Source organism: Macaca nemestrina, chromosome 19 (genome assembly GCF_043159975.1).
Source record: "Macaca nemestrina isolate mMacNem1 chromosome 19, mMacNem.hap1, whole genome shotgun sequence".
NCBI lineage: Eukaryota > Metazoa > Chordata > Mammalia > Primates > Cercopithecidae > Macaca > Macaca nemestrina.
The window spans coordinates 58578139-58604641 of record NC_092143.1 but is presented as its reverse complement, the minus strand read 5'-3'; the positions used below and the strand labels follow the sequence as shown (position 1 = coordinate 58604641).

Genomic DNA, 26503 nt, shown 5'->3' with positions numbered 1-26503 from the left:
AAGATTTAGAACTAGAGATACCATTTGACCCAGCAATTCCATTACTGGGTATACAACCTAAGGAGCATAAATCATTCTATTATAAACATACATGCATGAGTTATGTTCATTGCAGCACTATTCATAATAGCAAAGACATGGAATCAACCCAAATGCCCATCAATGATAGACTAGATAAAGAAAATGTGGTACATATACACCATGGAATATTATGCAGCCATAAAAAGGAACGAGATCATGTCCTTTGCAGGGACATGGATGAAGCTGGAAGCTATTATCCTCAGCAAACTAACGCAGGAACAGAAAACCAAACACTACATGTTCTCACTTGTAAGTGGGAGCTGAACAATGAGAGCACATGGACACAGGGAGGGGAAGAACACTTACTGGGGCCTGCAGGGGGAGGGCGGAGTGGGGGAAAGCATTAGGGAAAAGAGCTAATGCATGTTGGGCTTAATACTTAGGTGATGGATTGACCATGGCATGTGTTTACCTATGTAAGAAACCTGCACATCCTGCACATGTACCCTGGAACTTAAGAAAATAAAATAAAATGATTATTTAAAAAATGAAAAATACACCCCCAAAACATCTGTCTTCTTTTTATTCTAAGAAACATGTCCTCAATGAACTGTAAATGTTCTATCTAGAACAGGCCAGTCACAGCTTGGGTGGTTAAGAATTTATTTTAAAATTCATACATTTCTGAAATTACATAACAATCATAAACTCAGATTTTATGTTAACAATATACTATTGATACAATATACTACCTTATATCTTTACTATTATATATCTTTACTATGTTAACTATTAATGATATGCAGGATTTAGTTCAAAATAGAAATAGTATTGACATCATAAACTAATGAGGGAGTATAAATATAGCTTATATAGTTTACTATATGATTTACGTTCAGTTCTCACCTTCAGTATTTGTCATTTTACTTTCATGAAAACTTTCACTGTTCTCCTTAGAGGCTCCATATAGAACCAAACTCTGAGACGTGGCATTGTCTTTTAAAAAGAAAAAACACATATTTTAGTGAGTAGTTAATATTATAGAAAATTTTAAAATAAGCACCACCATGTAAAAACTATGTTACGGAAGTGCTCTCCTTAAAAGAAAAACAACTATGATACAAATATTAATCAAAACCCACAGTATAATATCTTCAGATATTTTCTCTCTGCTCTTCAATTGATTTGACTCTTTCATAAGAAGGTATTCAAAATAGCATGAGACTGTTAAAAACAAATAGGTAAGTCATTATGTGTTGATATAGAATGTATCCAGGATACACTATGTGAAAATTAGCAAGGCAGAGATTTGTGTGTAAGCTTTGTCACCTTTTTTTAAAAATGAGATGTGTGTGTGTGTGTGTGTGTGTATATATATATACACACATATATATATCTTAACTATGTTAACTATTGATATGTAGGATTTACTTACTATTATATATCCTGTATAAGTTATGTAGGATTTATAATTATAAATACATAAGATATGTAGGATTTATAATTATAAATACATAAGATATGTAGGATTTATAATTGCTAGATTAAGAGACTGTTGTTTTTAGAAAGAGGACAGGTAGAGGGGAAATGTTTTATTTTACAATCTCTGAAGAAGTGTTTCAAAATTCTAAAATATAAAAATATGTTATCATTTATTCGACATTTTCTTATAAAGCTAAATATATCTACACTACAATGCAGCAACTCCAGTCCTAAGCTTTTAACAAACAGAAATGAAAGTATAGGTCCACAGAAATATTATCCCAGGCCATTTATATAGCTTTATTCATAACAGTGAAAACTGGAAACAACCTAAATGTCCATCAGCAGAAAAATAGATTTAAATAAATACTCTGTAGTTATGCAATAATATAATGTGGACCAGTGAGAAAGAATGAGCTGCAAATACATGGAGTAATATTGGTGAATCTCAAAAATATATTGATATATTTAATTTCATTATTATGAGGTCCAAGAAAAAGACGAAAGTAAGCTATGGTGATAAAAATCAAAATAACAGTTGCCTATAGTAGGCGAGAAACTTTCAGGGGTGTTGGAAATTTTTTCTAGCTTGAATGGCATGGTAGTTACATTTATGTATGCACTTATCAAAATGCATTAAATTATAAATTTAAGATGGCATTTTCTTGTATGTATGCTATAAAATAAAAAAGTGTTTTACTCTAAAACCATCAAAATATTTTTATATATTATAAATACATACATACATACATATATAAATATAAGGTTTAAATGCTTGCAGAATAACTTATGTTAATATATACTAACAGTTACAGATAGAATACTTATGTTAAAGCTCACTAAAGCATTAAAGAAAGCATAAAAGAAGGCAAAAGTAAGTTTATAGCAAAAATATTCAATAGGAAATTGTTCGAAACATGTAAAAATGATAAAAGATAGTGCTAATCAAATAACTATAATATATAAATGACTAAATTTACCCAAAAAGAACCAATTATAAAATAATACACAAAAAAATTATAAATAAAATACATACAATTATTTTCTGAAAAAGAAAACTTGATGTGACTAAATATGAACAAATCTAGAACTTAAGCTCAACAACACCGAGAGTTATTACTTTACAATTGAAGTTATAGATAATAATAAAAAAATCTATACGTGTGTAATAAAATAGCACATTATATTAGAAAAAAAATCTTATTTTTTAACATAAAGAGAAATTTAGAGAAAAAATATAGAGGAAAAATCTAAATAACTGCCATTTATCTGTGGCATATGAAGTTCAGAATAACAAAATGACATACAGGATGTGATGAATACAATAAGGTAATACTGATATACAGATTACAAATCGCAAAAAGATACAGATTATATCATTTTAAAGGTAGTAAAAGTAGGTATCTTAGACAACAATAATTCAAAAAAATTTAATAAGTAGAAACTAGCTGCACTATATAATTAATCTACTGTACAATTAGAAATTTGTCACATAAAGTTAATTCAAAGGTATTTGGAAATTTAATGTATATTTCCAAATAACAAATATGTCAAGGAAGAATTCCATGTCATACAAAATACGTATTAAAAAGGAAACACTTTGTAAAGAAATGTTAATGTGTTTAAAACAGAAATACATTCAGAACTTAAATGTTTAATTATAAATAACATTTAAAATACTGGTAAAAGTGAAGTATATATGTGTACTAAGACATTAAAGGGAAACATAGGAAATAAATAAGGTTTTTTTTTTTTCTGAAGTGGAGTCTTGCTCTGTTGCCAGGCTGGAGTGCAATGGCGTGATCTCGGCTCACTGCAACCTCTGACTCCTGGTTCAAGTGATTCTCCTGCCTCGGCCTCCCAAGTAGCTGGGACTACAGGTGCGCGCCACCATGCCTGGATAATTTTTTGTATTTTTAATAGAGATGGAGTTTTGTCATGTTGGCAAGGCTGGTCTCGAACTCCTGACCTCAGGTGATTTGCTCACCTTGGCCTCCCAAAGTGCTGGCATTATAGGCGTGAGCCACCATGCCTGGCCAGAAATAAATAATTCTTTTTTTTTTTTTTTTTTTTTTTTTGAGACGGAGTCTCGCTCTGTCGCCCAGGCTGGAGTGCAGTGGTGCGATCTCGGCTCACTGCAAGCTCCGCCTCCCGGGTTCACGCCATTCTCCTGCCTCAGCCTCCCGAGTAGCTGGGACTACAGGCGCCCACAACCGCGCCCGGCTAATTTTTTGTATTTTTAGTAGAGACGGGGTTTCACCGTGGTCTCGATCTCCTGACCTTGTGATCCGCCCGCCTCGGCCTCCCAAAGTGCTGGGATTACAGGCATGAGCCACCGCGCCCGGCAGAAATAAACAATTCTAAAACTGTAAAAAAGTCTCCTTTATATATCAGCCACTCCAACCCACAGAGGCTTGTTTACTATGGAGCACTAGAAGCAAATGTCCTGTTTTCCAAGCTGCTGAGCTTCTGGCATTGTAACCACAACTTCAGTCCCCTTCTCTAATCACTTCCTTCAGACTCTGTGATGACAAGATGAGGTTTTCCCATAATTAAGACCTCAGTATTATCTTTGAACTTTAGTTTTACTCTAATCTTCAGACGGATGTTCCCACAACTTGCCTGAGTCTTGATGACTCCAATCCCTACATTCAGTACCCCAACCAGTGATTTGGGGAGTTTGCAATGTAGCAGTTTTGTGATATGTTCAGAGTATTAAAAGAATAAAGTTTCCACAATCAAATTCTTGTGTAAGTCAGAGGCTGACACGAAAGAATCAGAATTGTGTAAACCTAACACATGATTCTTTAAAAAGAAGAATTAAAAATATAGAATTGGAAAGCTGGGCATGGTGGCATGCACCTGTAGTCCCAGTTACTCCAGAGGCTGAGGCAGAATGATCACTTGAGCCCAGGAGTTCAAAGCTGCAATGAGCCATGACTGTGTCACTGCACCCCAACCTGAGCAACAAAGCAAGACCCTCTCTCTAAAAAATAAAATAAATAAAACTGGAAATATTAAGTGCAAATAACACAAAATCAACAAAATTTCATACACTATAAAACTGTGTTAAAATTAATTTGAAAGTTTAAAAGAAAATTAATGCATCAGTTACTTGAAAAGTCACCATGCCATTCTCGCTCCCATGGTAATCCAGTAGAAAGCATCATGGTCTTCCCATGAATAATTTCTCAAAATCAATGAGGAGTACAGAGTGAATCAAACACAAAAGAAAAGTGGACACCACAACTCAAGATTGGTTATCAGTAGGCAACTAACGTTACAATTTTCTTGTGTGTACTTCCAGATACTTTATACCTATGAGAATATTTCATATGTATGCCTTATTTTATGCTTTAGTGAGCTTTAACGTATATTCTATCTGTAACTGTTAGTATATGTTAACATAAGTCATTCTGCAAGCATTTAAACCTTATGTATGTAAGGTATATGTATTTATAATATATAAAAATGTTTTAATGGTTTTAGAGTAAAACACTACTTTTTATTTTATAGCATACATACAAGAAAATGCCATCTTAAATTTATAATTTAATGCATTTTGATAAGTGTGTACATAAATGTAACTACCATGAGATCCAAGCTAGAAAAAATTTCCATCACCCCTGAAAGTTTCTCGCCTACTATAGGCAACTGTTATTTTGATTTTTACCACTATAGTTTAGTTTTGTCTTTTTCTTGGACCTTGTAATAATGAAATTAAATGTATCAAGTATGTTTTATCTGACTTTGTTCAATATATTTTTGAGATTCACCAATGTTACTCCATGTATTTGCAGCTCATTCTTTTTCACTGGTCCACATTATATTATTGCATAACTACAGAGTATTTATTTAAATCTATTTTTCTGCTGATGGACATTTAGGTTGTTTTCAGTTTTCACTGTTATGAATAAAGCCATATAAATGGTCTGGGATAATATTTTTGTGGACCTATGCTTTCATTTCTGTTTGTTAAATGAGTGTGTACATAAGTATATGTATATATATAAAATATATATAAAGAGACACATATACATACATTTCTTTCATTCTCAGGACGGAGAGATTCCTTATCAATTTTAAACCACAGTGCAAATTCAACTTTATATTTCAAGTTGTTAAAAAATTTTTTTTTCACACACTAAGATCAGTCACATCAGGATACATCTTAAAATTCAAGGTTGGTATGTGTCATAGTTTAATTGGTAGTTTTTTACTTCTTAGAAGTTTATAACATAATGGTAAATTATACACCTAGAATTATATTACATTACATAAAACATCAGTTTCATGGTATCTTGTAGGATAAATTTACCATAATTTATTAAACCAATGAGGATGAAAAAATCTCAAAGTTAGAATGACTAATATTTATTGAATATATACATGACAGTTGACTTCAACATATTTATTATACTATGATACTTAATCTTTACAATAACACACATTAATTTTCATTTTACACATGAGTAAAATGTGGCCCAGAAAGGTAGTGAACCAAACCAGGTTGACAAAGTTAGTAAGTGATAGAACTAAAATTTAAACTTTGTTTCTAGTTCCAGTCTTTAAACTATACTAGCACTCTTTAAAACCTGTTTACAATATATAATTCCAAGAGATTCTTGTAAGTATGGAAAGATGCAGTTCTATACTCAAATAACATATTACTTAAGAAGGTTTTTTCATTGCAAGACTTGTTAGAGTTTTCAAAGTGTTTTCATCAAAAGAACCTTCAAGAAAAATATAAATTATACAAAATTTCTCAGTTTTATTTTACCTCAGAATTATTTTTTCCCTAAGCATATCTTGGAATATATATTAAATAGCACACTCTTTGAATATGTCCTAAAGCACATTATCTCCCAAATTTGGGAAGAAATAAAACTCAGAAGAGGATTAAACTTGTTATATTATATAAACCAGAAAAATTCCTCTTATTATAAATGCATAATTCAATACACAATAATACTATATATAACACATATTTCTTGGAATGGCAGGCTAGGTTTATCAGATCTACTTTTCCACTGAAAATAGGATTTTATATATATATATATATATATATATACACACACACACATATATGAACGAGATAGTTACAAACTACTAGGACAAAAATATAAAGAAAAGCAGAAACTATACTTTTAAGTGGAGCACAGGATGCAAAATGACATTTGACACAAAAGTCATTGACAATTCCTAGAAAGTTTGGGCTGGGTTTGATGACTTGTAAGTTTTACAAAATAAAAAGACAACCTAGTCTCAGGGTCCATAGACAAAATGTAAGTGATTTGTGAAATTGGATGGGGAAAAAATTACTCGAGTTTCAAAATATTTCTGTACCTCTTATAATATATTTAAAATATAATTTTAATGACAATAAAAATATAATTTTCATTCAGAGAGTATAAGCTTCAATAGGCTTCAAAAGGGTCTATAGCACAAAAAAATTAGAATGCCTTAATTCCCAACTAAATTGTAAAACTCATTTTAAGTTTGGATAGCAAATGGCTACAGCCTCAGAGTAAAGGTTAACCAGAAATAATGACCCCAATGACCTCTACCAGAACTCAAGACATTGTAGAGATATTTTCTCTGAGTATACACTAAACATACAAAAATAAAAACAAAAGCAGAGAACCTCACCCCTGTGACATTAAAACTTTGGCTGTTCATCACTGAAATTTGCAGATTGAGTTTTCAACATTGGACATTCCATCGAAGCCTCTATGCTTGAAGTTGTTTTAAGTTTGTGCCATATTGGTACGGCACTATGTTCCTGACAGAAGCAAAAACAAGTATACTCTGGAAGAAGTCATCTGTATTTTAAGCATCATGGAATACCCATGAATAATTTTTCAAAAGCAATAAGGAGTACAGAGTCAAAGTAATCAAACACAAAAGAAAGGTAGAAACCATAACTTAAATAACATACAAAAATCAGTTCCAAGTGGATTGAAAATCTAAGTGTAAAAGTCAAAACTCCAAAATGCTTAGAAGATGATTTGGACAAATATCTGCATGACCTTAGACTAGGATTTCCTTGAATAATACGTAAAAAGCTTTGACTTGAAAAAATAATAAGAATGCTTGTGCATCAAAAGGCAATATAAATAGATTAAAAATAAAAGGCATAAATGTAAAAAAAATTAGTTAAATATATGACTGATTTAGAACTAGTATTCATACTATACAAGAAATTCCTAAAAATCAATGTGAAAAAAGACAAACGACTCTTTAGAAAATCAGAACAAAGATACGGTCAATTTGCAAAAGTGGAACTCAAAATGCCAAAAAAGCACATGAAAAAATTTTCAACATCAGTAATAATCAGGGAAATTTAAATTGAAACCACAATAAGACATTGCTACATAGTATGGGGATTGTCAATACTTTAAAAGTCTAACAATGTCATGTGGTAGGAAGAAAATGGAGCAACTTGAATATTCCTACACTGTTATGTCACTGTAAATTCATGTCATTACTTTGGAACATAATTTGGCATTATCATATAATGTCAACGACAGATATACCATATACTTATCAGTTCTGCTGATAGGTATGCCTTAGAGAAACTCACACAGGATATATGTACAAGGATGTTTTTAGGAGCATTATTCAAAATAACAAAAAATGTAATGAATGGTATTGGACAATGGTACAGCAAAATGGATGAAAGCCACAAACTACACTGAGCAAAAACGGTAACAACAAGGATGAAGATAACAAGTAATGTTGAACAAAGGCAGCAACATACATATATTAACTCAGTTTAATTTCAATTAACAAGCATGCAAAATTAAATTATATCTTTAGGGATGCATACATATGGAACCCTACAGTTAAAATTAAAAAGAAAAGGAAATTAGCACCACAAAAGCCCAGGTAGTGGAGGGCATAAAGTATTATTCAGGAGAGTACAGGGAGACCATCTGAAACGCCGGGCATGTCTATGTGTGGAGTGAGTGAAGGTGACACAGATGTTTCCTCATAATCATTTATGAAAAAACCCACAGATTAAGTTTGAACACTCTTAAGTATGCATTACTCAAAATGAAAAAGGGAACACAGGAAATGGAGTATATAACATACACTAGCAACAGATAAGTATTTTTTTAAAGAAGTGTTACAATTATATTCACTGACAGAACATCAATTAGGAAGAACAGAAGAATGCCTGAAATTATTTTCATGCTTATAATTTTTTGAAAAACAGTAATATGTGACAGAAAAAAAGAGATAAAAATTATATATAGTAGCTTTTGGATACCTTCATTTGTCTTTGACCATGCCTTTTCTCTGAGAGCCTTTACTTCCTGACATGTTAAACCTATAAAAGGTAAAATAAAATAAGTAAAATATTTGCTTCCTGAGTCAAATACTCTGCCCTATATTGCACTAGTAAGGGTACAGGAAGAAAATAAGCATCAGAATAAAGACATATATGCTAAATTACATAAGAAAGGGCTGAGGGGGTAAGTAGAAGAGAAAGACAAAGTTTGATGGTGTTTCTCTGCAAAAGGGTGTTTGATAGAAAACACTGTGGAAGGAAATGGGAGGTCATCATGGGTGACATTCTGGGATGATAAATAGATTCACAATTTTAATAGAAGCTTTCTGTGTAATTTCTCGGTTTAGTGTTCAAGAGAACTTAAATGAAGGTTTAATCTAATTTCCAACGTTATATTATATATGGATTTAAAAAATCCAACAGTATGGTAAGATTGGCCTTGTGACATAGCCCAGTTTATTGAAAAAACACAATACATGAAGAAAGATAAATGCAATTATTTATGCATGTCATAACTGCATCTCTAGAAAATCCTCAGTACAAAATCAAACTGATTAAAGAGAGTTTACATATATGTCACAAATAATATAGCATGATTTTTATAAAAGACAGCATTGCCAACACCAATGACATAAAAATAAACCCTAAAGACATATCACTATAGTTACAAAAGTATAACCTATGTAGGAACATATTTAATAATTATATCTAGGCTTAAAAAAATTTTGGTAGTATAAAACGTTACTAGAACATAAAAAAATGTTGAAACAAACAAGAATGTAAATTATGGTTCACATTAGGAATATAAACATTGTAAAAGTATCTCTTTTTTCCAGTTTAATAACCCATAAAAATATTAGGCCTATTTTATTTGTGACTCAATAATTATTTTTAAATTTTAAAAATGAGCAATAATATCAAAAAATCTAAAAATCATGGCAAATATGTGCACGTATTTGTAGTGGAGAGAGGGCCATGTCCTTTAAATATCTGAATATGTCTAATATTCTAAGGATATATTTCAAAGACTTGCAAGAAATAAATGTGTAGATCAATGAAAAGAAACAGTTTCTTCTCTATACAAAAACAGACATATGAAAATAAATTATATTCCATAAGATATGATACCCACAAAAATTAAAAATTTTAAAAAGCTATCAGATAATTTTACAAATATTTTAGGTATCTCAAAGAATTCTTTTAAAAAATTTAGATTCACACTAGAAAATCTACAATTTACAATTATAAAATTGAGATTTGTGCTAATAGAAAATCATCATATGAAATGCAAAAACAGAATATCCCAAAGTTCAGCATTCATAACGATTTTCCTAAATTACCAAGATAAATTATGACCTCTCTCTCCTTCAACACACAAGTTTCATGAGGGCAGGGAGTATATCTACTTACAGCCACGTATTTCTGGCAAGTAGCAAAGAACCCCAGACATAGTAAGTGTTAATACATATTTACTGAATGAAAAACACAGTAACAGGAGGAATGAGGGAACACATTAGAGTGAAATAATGACCACACCAAGAATACAAGCGTACTTCCAAGATATTGTAAGTTCAGTTCTAGACAACTGCAATAAAGTGAGTCATACAAAGTGTTTGGTCTCTAAAAGCATAGAAAAGTTATATTTATACTATACTGTAGTCTATTAAGTATGTGATATTATATCTAAAACAATAAAATATTTCTAAACATTGTCTAAATATTGTTTAGGTCTAAACCATAAAAAGATACTTTAATTAAAAATATTTAGTTTTAAAAAGTTAATGATTGGCCAAGGTGGGTGGATCACCTGAGGTCAGGAGTTTGAGACCAGCCTGACCAACAAGGTGAATCTCTGTCTTTACTAAAAATGCAAAAATTAGCTGGGCTAATTTAGCTGGTGGCAGGCACCTATAGTTCCAGCTACATGGGAGGCTGAGACAAGAGAATTGCTTGAACCTGGGAGGCGGGGGTCGCACTGAGCCTAGATCATGCCATTGCACTCCAGCCTGGGCAACGGAGCAAGACTGTCTGAAAAAAAAAAAAAAAAAAAAAAAAAAAAGTTAATGATCATGTGAGCCTTCAGCAAGTCATAATCTTTTCACTGATGGAGGGTCTTGTCTCAATGTTGATGGCTGCTGACTGATCAAGGTGGTGGTTGCCAAAGGTGGGAGTGTCTGTGGCTATTTCTCAAAGTAGGACAATGAAGTTTTCCTCATGGATTAACTCTTCCTTTTACAAAAGATTTCTTTGTAGCATGTGATGCTGTTTGATAGCATATTATACAGAGTAGAACTTCTTTCAAAATGGAAGCCAATTCTCTCAAACCCTGTTGTTAATTTATCAATTATGTTTATGTAGTATTCTAAATCTTTTGTTGTCATTTCGACAATGTCTACAGTATCTTCAACAGGAATAGAGTTCATCTTATGAAACCACTTTTTTTGCCCATTCCCAAGAAGCAACTTATCATCCATGAAACTTTTATCATGAGATTGCAGCAATTCAGTCACATATTCAGGCTCCACTTCAAATTCCAGTTCTCTTGCTCTTTCCACTTCTTCAGTAACTTCCTCCACTGAAGCCTTGAATCCCTCAAAGTCATCCAGGAGAGTTGAAAGCAACTTCTTCCAAATTCCTCTTAATGGTATTTTGACCTTCTCTCATGAATCATGAATATTGTCAATGGTATACACTTTCCTCAAGGTTTTTTATTTATTTTACCCAGATCCATCACAGGAGTCACTATCTATGGTAGCTACAGCTTTATGAAATGCATTTCTTAACTAATAAAACTTGAAAGTTAAAATTACTCCTTGATCCACAGGCTGCAGAGTGGATATTGTGTTAGCAGGTATGAAAACAACATTAATCCCCTTGTACATCTCCATTTCAGCTCTTGGATGTATATGTTGTCAGAGGAAGTAATATTTTAAAGAAATCTTTTTTTTTTTTTTTTTTTTTTTGAGCAGTAGGTCTCAACAGTGGGCTTAAAACATTCGGTAAACCAACGTACAAACAGATGTACTATCATTTAGGCTTTGTTGGTTCATTTATAGCACACAGGCTGAGGAGATTTAACATAATTCTTAAAGGCCCTAGGATTTTGGGGAAGGTAAATAAGCATTAACTTCAGTCACCAGTTGCATTAGTTTCTGACAAAAAGACTCAGCTTGTCCTTTCAAGCTTGGAAACCAGGCATTTATTTCTCCTCCCTAGCAATAAAAGTTCTAGATGGCATCTTCTTCTGATAAAAGGCTGTTTTGCCTACATTGAAAATCTGTTGTTCAGCATGTCCACCTTCATCAATTAACTTAGCCAGATTTTCTGGATAACTTGCTGCTTCACTGTGTACTTTTATTCTATGGAGATGACTTTTTCCTTAGACTTCACGAACCAACTTCTGCAAACTTCCAACTTTCCTTCTGCAGCCTCTTCACCTCTCTTAGCCTTTACAGAATTGAATAGAGTTAGGGCCTTGCTCTTGATTAAGCTTTTGTTTAAGGGAATGTTGTGTCTGGTTTGATATTCTATGCGGACCACTAAAACTTTCTTCATATCAGCAACAAGGGTATTTTGTTTTCTTATCATTCATATGTTCACTGGAGTAGCACTTTTAATTTCCTTCAAGAACTTTTCCTTTGCATTTACAACTTGGCTAACAGCTCGGCACAAGAGACTATGCCTTCAGTCTATCTCAGCTTTCAACATGCCTTTCTCACTAAGTTTAACTATTTCTAGCTTTTGATTTAAAGTGAGAGACACATAATTCTTCCTTCCCCTTGAACTCTTAGAGGGCATTGTAAGGTTACTAATGGCCTAAGTACAATATTGTTGTGTCTCAGGGAACAAAGAGGCTACAGGAGAGAGAAAGAGATGTGGGGCACAGACAGTGGAACAGTAAGAACACATGCAACATTTATTGATTAAGTTAGTGTTATATGTGTGTAGTTCATGTTACAACAAAACAATTACAATAGTAACAACAAACACCACTGATCACAGGTCACCATAACAGATAGAAAAATAATGAAAAAGTTTTTGAAATATTGCAGGAAATATTAAAATGTCACACACATACATGAAGTTTTTCTACATGTTGTTAGAAAAATGCTGCCAATAGACTTGCTGGAAGCAGGGTTGCCACAAACCTCAAATTAAAACAAAACAAAACAAAACAAAACACAGGATCTGTAAAGTGCAATAAAGTGAAGTGCAATAAAATGAGATGTGCCTATAGTCAGTTTCTACAAAGAGCTGCACAAGAAACAGACCCTGAAAAACATTGGTTCAAATAAATTCATGCTCTAATTCATGTTTCTGCCTTGGTGGATAACTGTATTGTTACACAATATTCCAGGAACAAAATTCCAACAGCATGTGCTCATCAAAACCACTCTATCAGCAAACAAATTTTCTAATGTAAATTCCTGATGAACTCCAGAATTTAAAATTTTTCAAAAGATACTAAAATTATAAAAGTTAACATGATATATATAACATTTAATGATGCATTTAGATTTAATAATTTAACAATATATGAAACATAGTAATTTTATCTTCTTTGACTCAAGATAGAAATTCATAAGGTAGATGAGCAATTATTTTCACTAAATATGACACAAAAAGAAATAATATATAAAGGTTTCAGGTTTTATTTATATAAGTTGCAAATGTTAACTATTAATAATCCATCATCAGAAGGTCCACATGAGAGAAGATTAAATAATTAAATGAACACATGGAAATTATTTATACTCTTTGGTAATAAAAATGTAAAGCAGAGCAATTGTGGTCATTTTTCTATTTAATAAACTAGCTATTTAATAATAATCAAATAAAATCTGGTATTAATATGTTGTGGTAATAGTGATACACAGTTGAATGTGAGGTATATTTGTGGAAAACAATATAAAATAAATATTGAAGGCCACACAAATGTTCACAGCCTGTGTCCCCCAAATTCCAATTCTGAATACTTAACTTGAAACAAAAACCGATAAAAGACAAAAGTTAAAAAGAGATATCAAAGAAAATGATAAAGTAAGGACCTTTGAAAAATCTACCTCTCCATGAATGCAAAGATTAAAAAAGGCAAAATTGTCAAAATAAACATTTTCAGAATTCCAGAAATATAGCAAAGGCTTCCAGTAACCATGTGAGCAACTATTCAAGAAAAACAGATAAATCTTGGTAAGAACACAAACATTTGTGGCATTTTAAATTTCCTTGGTCCCAGCCCTGACTCTGAAGGTCAACAGAGCCTTGAAAAATAAAGGTCCACATTTATGACATCAGAGGAGGAAGAAGAGAGTGAGTTTTCTGCAAGCCTCATTCCTAAAGAATCGTCACTTTTAGACATATCTGGTTATGTCCTGCAAGACTTCACTTCCAAAACTGCAAGCATGATCAGGAAAAAGTCGGGCTAATATTATTAGAAAGAATACATTTAAAGGAATTAGCATCTATCAAAATCCAACTCTTCTAGAGATCTCTTACGTTTCTGAGACATGAGAATTTACATATTACACTTATCTATTCAGTGGTTCGTAACCAGAATAGTATCTGGATTTTGAGGACTTTGTTGTTGTTGTTGTTGTTGTTGTTGTTACTATTAGAGGAGGGGTCTCATTATTTGCCCAGGCTATACTCAAACTCCCAAGCTCAATCAATCCCTCCACCTCAGCCTACCAAGCAGCTGGGACTACAGCTGCCGCACTGCCATGCCTGGCTTCAAGGAAATATTTGTAAACATACATGTCCAGGCTTTATTAGACTTACTCTATCAAAATCTTCAGGGGAGAGCCTAGACTTGTAGATTTTTAAAATTTTTTCCTCAGGTTATTGTGATACAAATTCTAGCTGAGAACTAGTGCAACAGACAATTACTTCAGTCTCATCTCTCACCCATATGACCAATTCCCTTTATCATTTGAGGATTTGGAACACACACACAAAAAGACTCATGAAAGCCTTAATTTCTCACCTCTGGTTGACCTTGAGACTCTGCATGTGCCAGAAGGAAAGGCTAAGGCTGAGTTGTCAAGTCCTTGGATGAGTGTTGAAGATGTATCCTAACATGCACATAAAGATGCTTAGCAAAGACTGAGAGATTTGATTCCAGGAATGTAGAGAAGTATCTGTTTAATCATTAATTGACCATTAAGCCAACTGGATAGAGATTTCAGTGGGTGGCCACAGAGGACAAAAAAAAAATATCGGCTTCAGAGAACTAATTCAGAAAAGTTGCTAAATTAACAACTACAAAAATCAGCAGGGAAAGCAAACCCTAGAGAAGAACAGGGCCGGGCGCGGTGGCTCAAGCCTGTAATCCCAGCACTTTGGGAGGCCGAGACGGGCGGATCACGAGGTCAGGAGATCAAGACCATCCTGGCTAACACGGTGAAACCCCGTCTCTACTAAAAAATACAAAAAACTAGCCGGGCGAGGTGGCGGGTGCCTGTAGTCCCAGCTACTCCGGAGGCTGAGGCAGGAGAATGGCGTGAACCCGGGAGGCGGAGCTTGCAGTGAGCTGAGATCCGGCCACTGCACTCCAGCCTGGGCGACAGAGCGAGACTCCATCTCAAAACAAAAAAAGAGAAGAACAGGAATCTGATGTCCACAGGTTTTCACATTCTATTATTTTAAATGCCCAGTTTTCAACAAAAATGTATGACATCAAAGCAAAACAAAACCAAACCAAACCTAACAAATGGTTCATATAGAGGAATAAAGCAAATATACCTTTGTCAAAATCAGTTTGAAAATTATAGTTACACTTTGACACATAAAAATCTTGAAAGTCAGGATTCAGCTTTTCTTAAAAGAAAAAACTGAATGGAAAAACTCAACAATTTTTCTTAGGTCCATCAGGGAATTAAGGTTACAATGCAAACTGACACCCCAAAAACTGGAGGGTCAGGCTAATGCAGAAGTTGCTGGAGCCAAAAATGGGTAGAAAAGTGTAAAATCTAATTGATTAACTATTGGAGGCTGAGTGTGGACTAGTTTGAGAGTTAAAAACTTCTGGGGAGTCAGTCTTAGAGGGCCAAGTATATTTTTACTTTTATCTCCAGCTCCACCATATTCTCACAGTTGAAATTAGGGGAATAATACTTCCTACTTCTAGAAGGGGAAAAGTAAGTATTTTCGATTATTCCCAGGGTAAGAACTGCCATTTTGAAATATGTCTGGACGGTTCTGTCTATCACTACCCCTCAAGGGAAACTACCTTAACAAAGACTAACCAGTTGGGAGAAGCGAAATATTCACTTCAGCCCCTCTTGACTTTTTGTTAAATCTAAGGTGGAAAGAAGCCTGAGAAGCATGAGATAACATTACGCATTTGTCAAAACCCACAGATCTGTACCACGCAAAGAATGAGCCACGGACCTTAGTTCATAAAAATGTATCAATATTGGTTTATCAACTTTAACAAATATACAACACTAATGCGAGATGTTAATAATACTGGAAACCGTGAATGTAGGTTAGGAAATAGTGAGTATATGAGAGCTCTGTATTACGTACCAGCTTTCCATAAACCTGAAAATACTCTAAAGACAGTCTACTAATTTAAAAAAAAAAAAAAAAAGTGAAATGTCACTTCACAGCCACTAGGAGGCTATAATAATAAAGCAAAAACAAACCAAGAAACTAATAATTTCTGGTTATTAGTTTCCTGGCCAACATGGGGAAACCCCCTCTCTACTAAAAATACAAAAAATTAGCCAGGCGCGGTGGCGGACACCTGTAGTCCCAGCTACTAGGGAGGCTGAGGCAGGAGAATGGCGTGAATCTGGGAGGCAGAGCTTGCAGTGAGCCGAGATTGTGCTACTGCGCTCCATTCAGCTTGGGTGACAGAGTGAGACTCCGTCTCAGTAAAAAAAAAAAAAAAGAAAAAAAGAAAGAAAGGAAAAAAAAAAATTAGTGAAAACATATAGTGGATCTCAGTCACATAATCCATGAGGTAGATTTTACAGATAATAAACTCTTAACTAAAATATTTCATAGGTCTAAATAATGAGTCAAAAGTAAATCAAAATCCAATTAAATCTAAAAGTTATTGCAAGTCTATAATCCATACTTTCCCATGGGGAGTAAAAGAGAGGCCCCCAAAGAAAGGAAACAGGCGACCAGGTCAAATTCCCTAGCAAACATGCTAATAACAGACATTCTGGCAAACATACTAATTGACATTTGTTAACTGGAGAGTTCTCATCAACAGAAAACTTTTAGCAGGTTGTTTTTGGCTGTCTGAATTATAACCATAAACAAACCTGAACCTGTGTGTTTATGGGATATGGCTCCCTGAAAAACATCATGTTAACTATTAAACTACCTTAATAGAAAATGAAGCTGTTTCATGACTAGAGGGCAGTCTTCTGAATGAGTCGCATGGCTGCACATACATGCTTAAACAGATCATTCTTTAATCTGGAGCAGAGCACATCCAACCAGGTGAGACAGGATGTGGAGAGCTGTTCTGATGGTCCCAGATGTCTCCCTGCTTCAAATGTACTTGAGAATTTCCTATAACCTTAAAATTGTTAGCAAAGCTACACACTTTATATGAGTCTGATTTGATTTGACCCTCCAATCCTTTTTATTATCTCTTTGTTATTTCAAGGGAAACTTACAACTTGAGATAACTATATTAAAAAAGAAAAAAGTCTGAAAATTCGTGATCTAAGTAACCAAATTTAAAACATGTGGGAGAGCAAACACAAAGAAAGTAGAAGGAAGAAAAGGAAGGTAATAACATTCCAAATTAATAAAATATAAAGCAAAATAACAACAAAAACCTAGAGATAATCAAAAAGTTTTGATCTTAGCAATTTGAAAAGTTTAACACAAATGAATTACCTCTGGCAAGACTGTCAAGACTAAACAGAGGAGAACCAGAAGAAACAAATACAATATTATGAGTGTAAAGAAGAAACAAGTGCATATAGATATAAAAATAAAGACTATTATTAACAGTATTGTACCAATACATTTAATATTTAACCAAACAGATTTTTAAAAGAAAGAATTATAACTCGCTAATCAATAGTGAATAGAAGATAAACATAAAACTTAATAGTACTAAGGTCAATCAATATTTTGTATCAATAATTATATCCCTCCAAATTAAGAGGTAATTTTAGCCAAATATTCCAGAAAACAATAATAAAAATTTATTATCTTTTTTTGAAGAACAGAAAATAAAGAAGCACTCTATAATTCAATCTTGAAGTTATAAAACCCTTATTACCAAAACAAGACAAGAAATGTTCAGAAAACATAGGGGCCAATGTTACTGAATAAGAAAGATGCAAAAATCCTAAATGAATGATTATGAAAAAAGATCTAGAAATATATTAAATTACAATAAACTTAAAAAAATTGTTTGTCCCAGGAATGAAGTTTGTTTAAAAATTTTAAATCCATGTACGCAAGTCATTAAATTTAAAGATTAAAGGAAACAAAAGTCCAGAAAAATGTTAGTAGATGTAGAAAAAGCATTAATGAAATTCACAACAGGTTCACAATTTATAGAAAATTATAAAGAACGATCTTTACAAACCATAAAAACTCATATTTAATGACAAAACATTAGAAGTCTCACTTTAAAAATCATGAATAGGAAGATGCGTGCATATTTTGGTCACCTTCATTCAACAGGGTGCACACACAAAAAAATCAGCCTAGTGATAGAGAAGGAAACGGAAAACAATTACATTGAGAAGAAAGTAAAAATTAAAACTTATTATTTTCAAATGATTTAACAAACATTAGTGAACTAATAGGAGAGTTAAACTTGTTATATGAAATAAAATATATAGAGTTGTATATGTATTATATTAATATTTATATGTAATATATAAAATTAAATACGATTTGGAAGAGATGAGTGAACACCAGGTTCTATTCTTTAAGCCAAATTATAAGTGCACAAATATATAATTTTATCAATATTCTTTAAACTTTACATGTATTTTTCAGATATTTTTACACATGCAAAGTATTTTCTATTTTAAAATATCAAAATACTATTCTGTAAAAAAAATTCACTCTCTGCCTGTTATACAGAACACATATTATGGAAAAGATACATTAGGAAAACCTTAATAAATAAACACACTATCGGTATTTCGATACAAATAAATGTGATGCTGCCATGAAATGCAGTTTTGTATTCAGAGAAAATACTGCCTGCAAAGCCAAAAATTATAGTTAAAAGGTCCTGTTAATGGTAATAAAAATTGTTATTCCAAACAGAGCTAATCATTTATAAATGTGAGTCATCTGAAAATACTATTGGTCAGCTTGTTTAAGATATATGGCTGTAACTTTACAGAACAATCTGAAAAAGATTAGTAATTTGTTTTATGATTTCTGTCAACTGAGAACACAGAATAATCACCCAATTTAATTGTTTATTTGTTTTTGGAGACAGGGTCTTGGTCTGTCACCCAAGCTGGAGTGCAGTGCCACATGCAACATCTGCTTCCTTGGTTCAAGGGATCCTCCTATCTCAGCTTCCCAGTAGCTGGGACTACAGGCGCATATCAGCAGGCCTGGCTACTTTTTGTATTTTTTTGTAAAGACATGGTTTCATTCTGTTTCCCAGGCTGGTCTCCAACTCCTGGTCTCAAGTGATCCACCCGCCTCACCCTCCCAAAGTGTTGGGATTACAGGCGTGAGCCACCACGCCTGGCCCCATTATTTTTAGAATAGTGAGAGTTTCCATATGACTGTAGTAGTTACATCATGAACAAAAGAACATCAAAAAATGATTTATTTTGGATATTTTTTAAAGTGTTATTATGTTGAATGTAGTTTCACAGTAGTAAATATGACCTCCCACTGTGTTCTTATGATAGAATTAATGACAAACTTTTTCAAAAGTTAGTACATAAATAGGTTGAATACATTATCCAGCAAAGATGGACTTTAGACTTAAAAGTTTAAAATATTCGAAGACATAGTAATAAACACTGGCAACAAATACACAGGATTGATAAATTCCTGTGGCTGAAACACAGACATTTCAATGCTTTGCTGGATTAGCTGAATGTTGTTTATAACGGTTGGTTGTCTTACATACAGAATAGGAAGTTTGATGATGGTGTGAAGCCAAAGTGATGAAAGTAAATTTTAACTGATAATCCCTATTGATGTTAGCATTCCAAATACGGTTTTTAATGTCACTTAAATACAAAAATCCTAAACTTGCTAACCAGGCACATTTTAAAAGACAATGTATTAACTATATTATTTTCCAAAGTGTTAGCCAAACAGACATATTTCCATTTCTTATGCCTTTACAGAAGACTGTATCACAGAAGACTTACATTCCATTAAATCATGTGATATATAGTTTTATCTGCTATATATATCTATTGCATCAAACGACTGTGGGAGGCTTAAGTCATGCTTAATATGATTAACTTTGTAGCTTTTGCTTGCAAAAGAGTATAGACTGAATCATTTTCTTTTCCAATTTAAAATAGGCTTTGTCAAGTCATTCAAAGGAAAATCATCAGCTCAGCTCTCTGAAGTCTTGGAACAAACTATTAGTCTTTTTAATTCACATTATAATCAACCCCAAAACTTTCAGTAGTTCTTTCAACTATTTAAATATGAGTTACACACCTGTATGATTTGATTACTCTGTTCATTCCAAATTGTGTTTTTGGGGAACTTATTTTAAATAAATAACTTGTTCCATGTTACTAATCTGAGATTGGGATCAATTTCCAGAAATAAAAACAAGCTTTTGCTTAAGCTTTACAAAACAAACTCTATAAATGAAAATGAAATAACATTATTTTTTTCAATTAATATTGATAGAAGAAATAAAGAGCTACAAACCAAGGTATTTCAAATATTTAGAAAATATGTGGTGATGAAATAAGATTCTAACCCAAGGCTAATAATTTTAAATAAAATCCATTGTGTCATGACCTTATCCACGTTTGGAATTACTAAATGACTGTTTTCAATTATAACCCTGAAAAAAATTGTAGTAAGTTGATTGCAATAATAACCCCAATAATTTTCTCCTCCCAGTATTCATTTTCCTTTGCAATGTCACTGCATCATCTTCCATCAAGAGGTGGAGTCTAATCTCCTACCCATAGATCTGTGCCAGTTCTGTGACTTGCTTTGATCAATAAAATGTGACAGAAGTGATAGTGCACCAGTTTTGCGCGTTGGCCTGAAGAGGCCTTCTGTGCTTCTGTCCCTCCTCTTGAAACTGCCAAAACCCAGAGATCAAGCCCCTTAATAGTATGCTGGAATATGAGAGACAAGCGAGTGCAGAGCTGAATCAGCCTAATTTTCCCAGCAAAGACCCTAGACCTGTAAACAAGGTCAGCCAAAATAAGTAAGATCAATAATGGTACTGAATTAACCTGTGGCTTACTGCAGATTCACGAGTGAGCTGTACTGAGCCCACCTGATATCAGCAGAACCATCCAGCAGACTCATGCACAAGTGAGCATAAAATGAATGTTTATGATGCTGTATGCACCTGCATTTTTTTGGTTGGTTGTTACACAGCATCAGTGCAGCAGTAGATAACTGATACAAAGACTACCTATTGTTCTCAAAGTATTCAATGTTAAGTTCTACACCAAGGTTGGCAAATGTTTTCTGGAAAGCATCAGATAGTAAAAATTTTGGATTTTGTAGGCCAAATGCAGTCTCTGTTGCATAGGCCTTATTGTCTTCTTTTTTCTTTTCACAACTCCTTACAAATATAAAAACCATTCTTAATTTGGGGTCTGTAAATAAAAGGCTGCTGGCCAGACTTCGGCAATGGGCTATAATTTGCTGACCTCTTTTTATATCATGCAAAGATATGACATTGCTAACATGATACAGAATAAAAGATGTCAGAGCTCAGGATGCAACAGAAAATAGAGCAAATTAATGCAATAAAATCATATAATTTAAAAAATAGAATTATATTAGTATTTTCATTTCTAATTTTCCATGTTTAGCTTCAGTGGTATGCTGGTAAAAGTTTAGTATCCAGCTGTTAGTTGGGAATAAATACTACCACCAGGGCCAATTTGAAGTTACCAGTGGAGTGGAATTGAGAAGAGATATATACAAGAGCTGATTCCAGCACACCGTTGTTGTACTGCTTACCTATTTTATTATCCATAACATAGTTCATCCATAATTATAAAAGAAACTGGTTATAATTCAGATAACGTGTTTTTGTTACACTGACTCACTCTTTTCTCTTAGCTCACTTTACTGGTCCCAGTAAGTTTTGGTTTTTTGACCATTATCCTGGAAAAGATTACTATCTTTGCAGTTGCCCTCCTCTGTAAGTGATTTGAATTCCATTTATCTATGAACTATTTTCAAAGAAAATCAATTTATGACAAACTTACCTGTATTGGTTTGATCATCTCTAGTGGAAGAAGAGGAAACTGTCTTGTTTTCAGGCATAGTTATCAGAATATTTTAAAACCTAATTAGAAAGAAAAATATTTAAATATCATGAATCTAAATTAGTTTGTATTTTTACTAAAAATTTGCAATTCAAGAACTGTCAGGAAAAATTTCTACTATAAAAGATATGAGATATATAATATACATTCTTACATATATATATTCTTATATATATTATGTATCAGTACTAAATTATATGTAAAATGTAAGGAAGTCCAACAATGTACTCTTTTTCTTATTAGGACTATTATGATCTCATTCAGAAATATCAAATATAAAAATCTTCATTAAAGAGGGATCTTTGATCTTCTACTTTGCTGGTGACTTAAACCAATACCTAGGCTGACCATGAGATTATTTAGCATTGGAAATTGCAGCTATAGGTTCAAAGCCCTGGGGAGATTCTAGAACCTACGATGTTTTCATTTCATATAATAAAAGTTTAACTTTACTACCATCTCTTCTTTACCTTCCTTCAGTTCCTTTTCCAAATATTTTAAGAGTAGAGCAAAAAGTGCAATGGATTTCTATATGTCCATCAACCAATTTCAACAATTATCAATTTGTGGTCAATTCTGAATTCTATACACCCACCAACTGCCCTGTCTCCCCTACTTCTGATAATGGTTAAGCAAATCACAAGTATCATATTATTGTATCTGTAAATACTTCAAAATTTTTTTAAACATAGCTATAATACCAATAATGTAATTAACACAATTAATGATATTTTAATATCACTAAACATCTTTTGTGTTCACATTTTTGTCTCATATTTTCTGTTTTTAAGAATGGTTTAAAGTAATAATACAAACAAGGTCCGTACATAGCATTTAAGTGAAATGTCTCTTAATTATCTTTTAGTCTATGTGTTCTCTGTTCCATTTTTTTCTCACTGTACTTTACCTATGTAAATATCAAATATTTTGTCCTATAGATTTTTCTACATCGCTGGCAACCTCCCTGTGCTGTATTTAACAAGTTTCTCTGTTCCCTATAATTCCTGCAAATTGGTATTAATTAGAAACTTAAAGTGCTGAACAGAAAGAAAATAATTCTATAAACACAGAAATAACATGAGAAATAACAATTGTCTCATTTAATTTGCAGATCTAAATCATTATAGAGTTTAGAGACTGGAAATCATCTAATTTATTTTTTGTTTGTTTGTTTCACAAGTCAGAAAATCTTGACTGAAATTAGTAATACAATGAAAAAAGACTTCTTAGACAAAAGTGCTATGAAAGAAAACCCTAAATCCAAGCCTAGTGCTCTTCCAAATAAACCACTCTACCTCATGAAGACCAACTTTTAAAGAAAAGTAAGCTATAGAAAAGAGCATAACTGAATGCTGAAAGAACATAACAGTGTTTTATGGACATTAACTTTTTTAATTCAATGAAGATTATAGTTGAAACATATAATTTTATTTCCTCTACTACACAAAATTACCAGAAAAATTAAATAATATTAATAAGAAAATTAATTCCTCCAGTAAGATAGAACTGGGTATATTGAAAAAAAAGTGCTTCTACTATTATTAAAAAAATCTGGTTAAAATATAATTTTTGAATCTTCAAAAAAGCATCTAAGAATTAGCAAAGTAATAAGGAATACATAGTTCCAGATCTAATAGAAGTCAAAAATCCAGAGAAGTGAGACTAACATTTTAGGCCACTTTTTCCCTTGGGGCAACATCTGACCCAGGAGAAGCAACTGAGACATTGGGCAGTACTTGTGAGGGCCACACAAAACTTTGGAAACATAAGATGGAATCCAGACTCTGCCAAGTGTAGGTGCCCTGAGAAATTAACCCATTCCTAGGACTGAGACCCCAAAAGTCTGTATTTTAAGAAACAGAATGAAACAGAAATAAAGTCTATTAGATGACTGCCCATAGACTGAAGCCCAGCCTCAAATTACCTGGGTAATTTCAAACTTCAGTAAGGCCATTCTTGCCCATTTTGTGTGTTCACTCAAAGGTCACTCAACACACAAAATGACTACATAACCAAAATCAACAGAAACAAAAGAAAACATAAACTAATCCAAAGTTACTCTAAATAGCAAAATTACCAGATAATATATCACTAGACAACTTTGTTTAACATCTTTATAGATCAATCACGTTTATAACATCAAATTTTAAAATGTCAGAACTAAAAATAATAAAAATTAATATTGTAAATTTGAAAAGCAGCCAGTTAGAAATCTGTGAACTGACAACTGCCATAACTGCAATTCTAAACTCCCTGGTTTAATTTTAATGTAGCCGTGACTAGGCTGAAGAAGGAATCAGTAAAGCAAATTTAGAAAAAAAAACTACCTTGAATAAAGCATGCAGTTACATAAGAACAGAACAGAGCCCTCACATCGACACATCTACAACCATCTGATCTTTGACAAACCTGACAAAAACAAGAAATGGGGAGAGGATTCCCTATTTAATAAATGGTGCTGAGAAAACTGGCCAGCCATATGTAGAAAGCTGAAACTGCATCCCTTCCTTACGCCTTATATAAAAATTAATTCAAGATGGATCAAAGACTTAAATGTTAGACCTAAAACCATAAAAACCCTAAAAGAAAACCTAGGCAATACCATTCAGGACATAGGCATGGGCAAGGACTTCATGTCTAAAACACCAAAGGCAATAGCAACAAAAGCCAAAGTTGGCAAATGAGATCTAATTAAACTAAAGAGCTTCTGCACAGCAAAAGAAACTACCATCAGAGTGAACAGGAAACCTACAGAATGGGAGAAAATTTTTGCAATCTACTCATCTGATAAAGGGCTAATATCCAGAATCTACAAAGCACTCAAACAAATTTACAAGAAAAAACCAAACAACCCATCAAAAAGTGGTCAAAGGATATGAACAGACACTTCTCAAAAGAAGACATTTATGCAGCCAACAGACACATGAAAAAATGCTCATCATCGCTGGCCATCAGAGAAATGCAAATGAGATCAAAACCACAATGAGATACCATCTCACATCAGTTAGAATGGCAATCATTAAAAAGTCAGGAAACAACAGGTGCTGGAGAGGATGTGGAGAAATAGGAACACTTTTACACTGTTGATGGGATGGTAAACTAGTTCAACCATTGTGGAAGACAGTGTAGCAATTCCTCAAGGATCTAGAACTAGAAATACCATTTGACCCAGTCATCTCATTACAGGGTATATACCCAAAGGATTATAAATCATGCTGCTGTACAGACACATGCACACATTATGTTTATTGTGGTGCTATTCCCAATAGCAAAGACTTGGAACCAACCGTCCATCAATGATAGACTGGATTAAGAAAATGTGGCACATATACACCATGGAATACTATGCAGCCATAAAAAAGGATGAGTACATGTCCTTTGCAGGGATGTGGATCAAGCTGGAAACCATCATTCTCAGCAAACTATCACAACCACAAAAATCCAAACACCACATGTTCTCACTCATAGGTGGGAACTGAAAAATGAGAACACTTGGACACAGGATGGGGAACATCACACAACGGGGCCTGTCCTGGGGTGGGTGGAGTGGGAGATAGCATTAGGAGATATACCTAAAGTAAATGACGAATTAATGGGTGCAGCACACCAACATGGCACATGTATACATATGTAACAAACCTGCACGCTGTGCACATGTACCCTAGAATTTAAAGTATTTAAAAAAAAATTCACAAGCAAGCATAAGTTCAACACTCCTGGCCTCTACTTTTGGGAAGATGGAATAGATACACTTTTACTTATTACCTCCTGTAAGTACAAGAAAAAACTCTGGGTGCATTATATATAAAGTCAACATAAGAAGACTGAAAGGTGTAGAGAAGAAGGCAGACTGGCTAGGAGACCTGTTGCCAGAGAAATAAGGAGGTAGTAAATTTCGGAGATTTTCTCTATGCTTTGTATATTCCAAACGTGAAGTAGAAGAGACCAGCAACCCAGAAATGCCAGTGGGTATAGACAAAATAAAGTTCCAACGAAAGCCTGCTTTCTTTAGCCAAGAGACCAGTAAAAGGGCGGCTTAGTAAGAGAGAATACATTAAGACAGTAACATCTCTACTACACATCAGAAAAAAACTGACCTGGTCGGGCGCGGTGGCTCACGCCTGTAATCCCAGCACTTTGGGAGACCGAGGCGGGTGGATCACAAGACCATCCTGACTAATACGGTGAAACCGCATCTCTACTGAAAATACGAAAAAAGCCGGGCGTGGTGGTGGGCGCCTGTAGTCCCAGCTAC

The 26503-nt window shown here is 33.4% G+C and overlaps 1 protein-coding gene across 11 annotated transcripts in view; it reads right to left on the bottom strand.

The window, feature by feature from the left end:
- The window catches only part of LOC105498394 (coiled-coil domain containing 178), a 506590-nt gene that overhangs the window by 455299 nt on the left and 24788 nt on the right, over positions 1-26503 (bottom strand). For 5 of the 11 annotated variants that reach the window (XM_071085477.1, XM_071085480.1, XM_071085485.1 and 2 more), the window contains 5 exons: positions 22190-22268; positions 17660-17695; positions 14781-14868; positions 8777-8836; positions 928-1017 (listed from right to left, as the gene is read on the bottom strand). In XM_071085477.1, coding sequence (XP_070941578.1) covers positions 928-1017; positions 8777-8836; positions 14781-14868; positions 17660-17695; positions 22190-22246 — 331 coding nt within the window. In that variant the 5' untranslated portion in view covers positions 22247-22268. Of the gene's footprint in view, positions 1-927; positions 1018-8776; positions 8837-14780; positions 14869-17659; positions 17696-22188; positions 22269-26503 lie in introns of all 11 variants that reach the window. The other 6 variants (XM_071085481.1, XM_071085482.1, XM_011770472.3 and 3 more) reach the window with 3 other exon arrangements.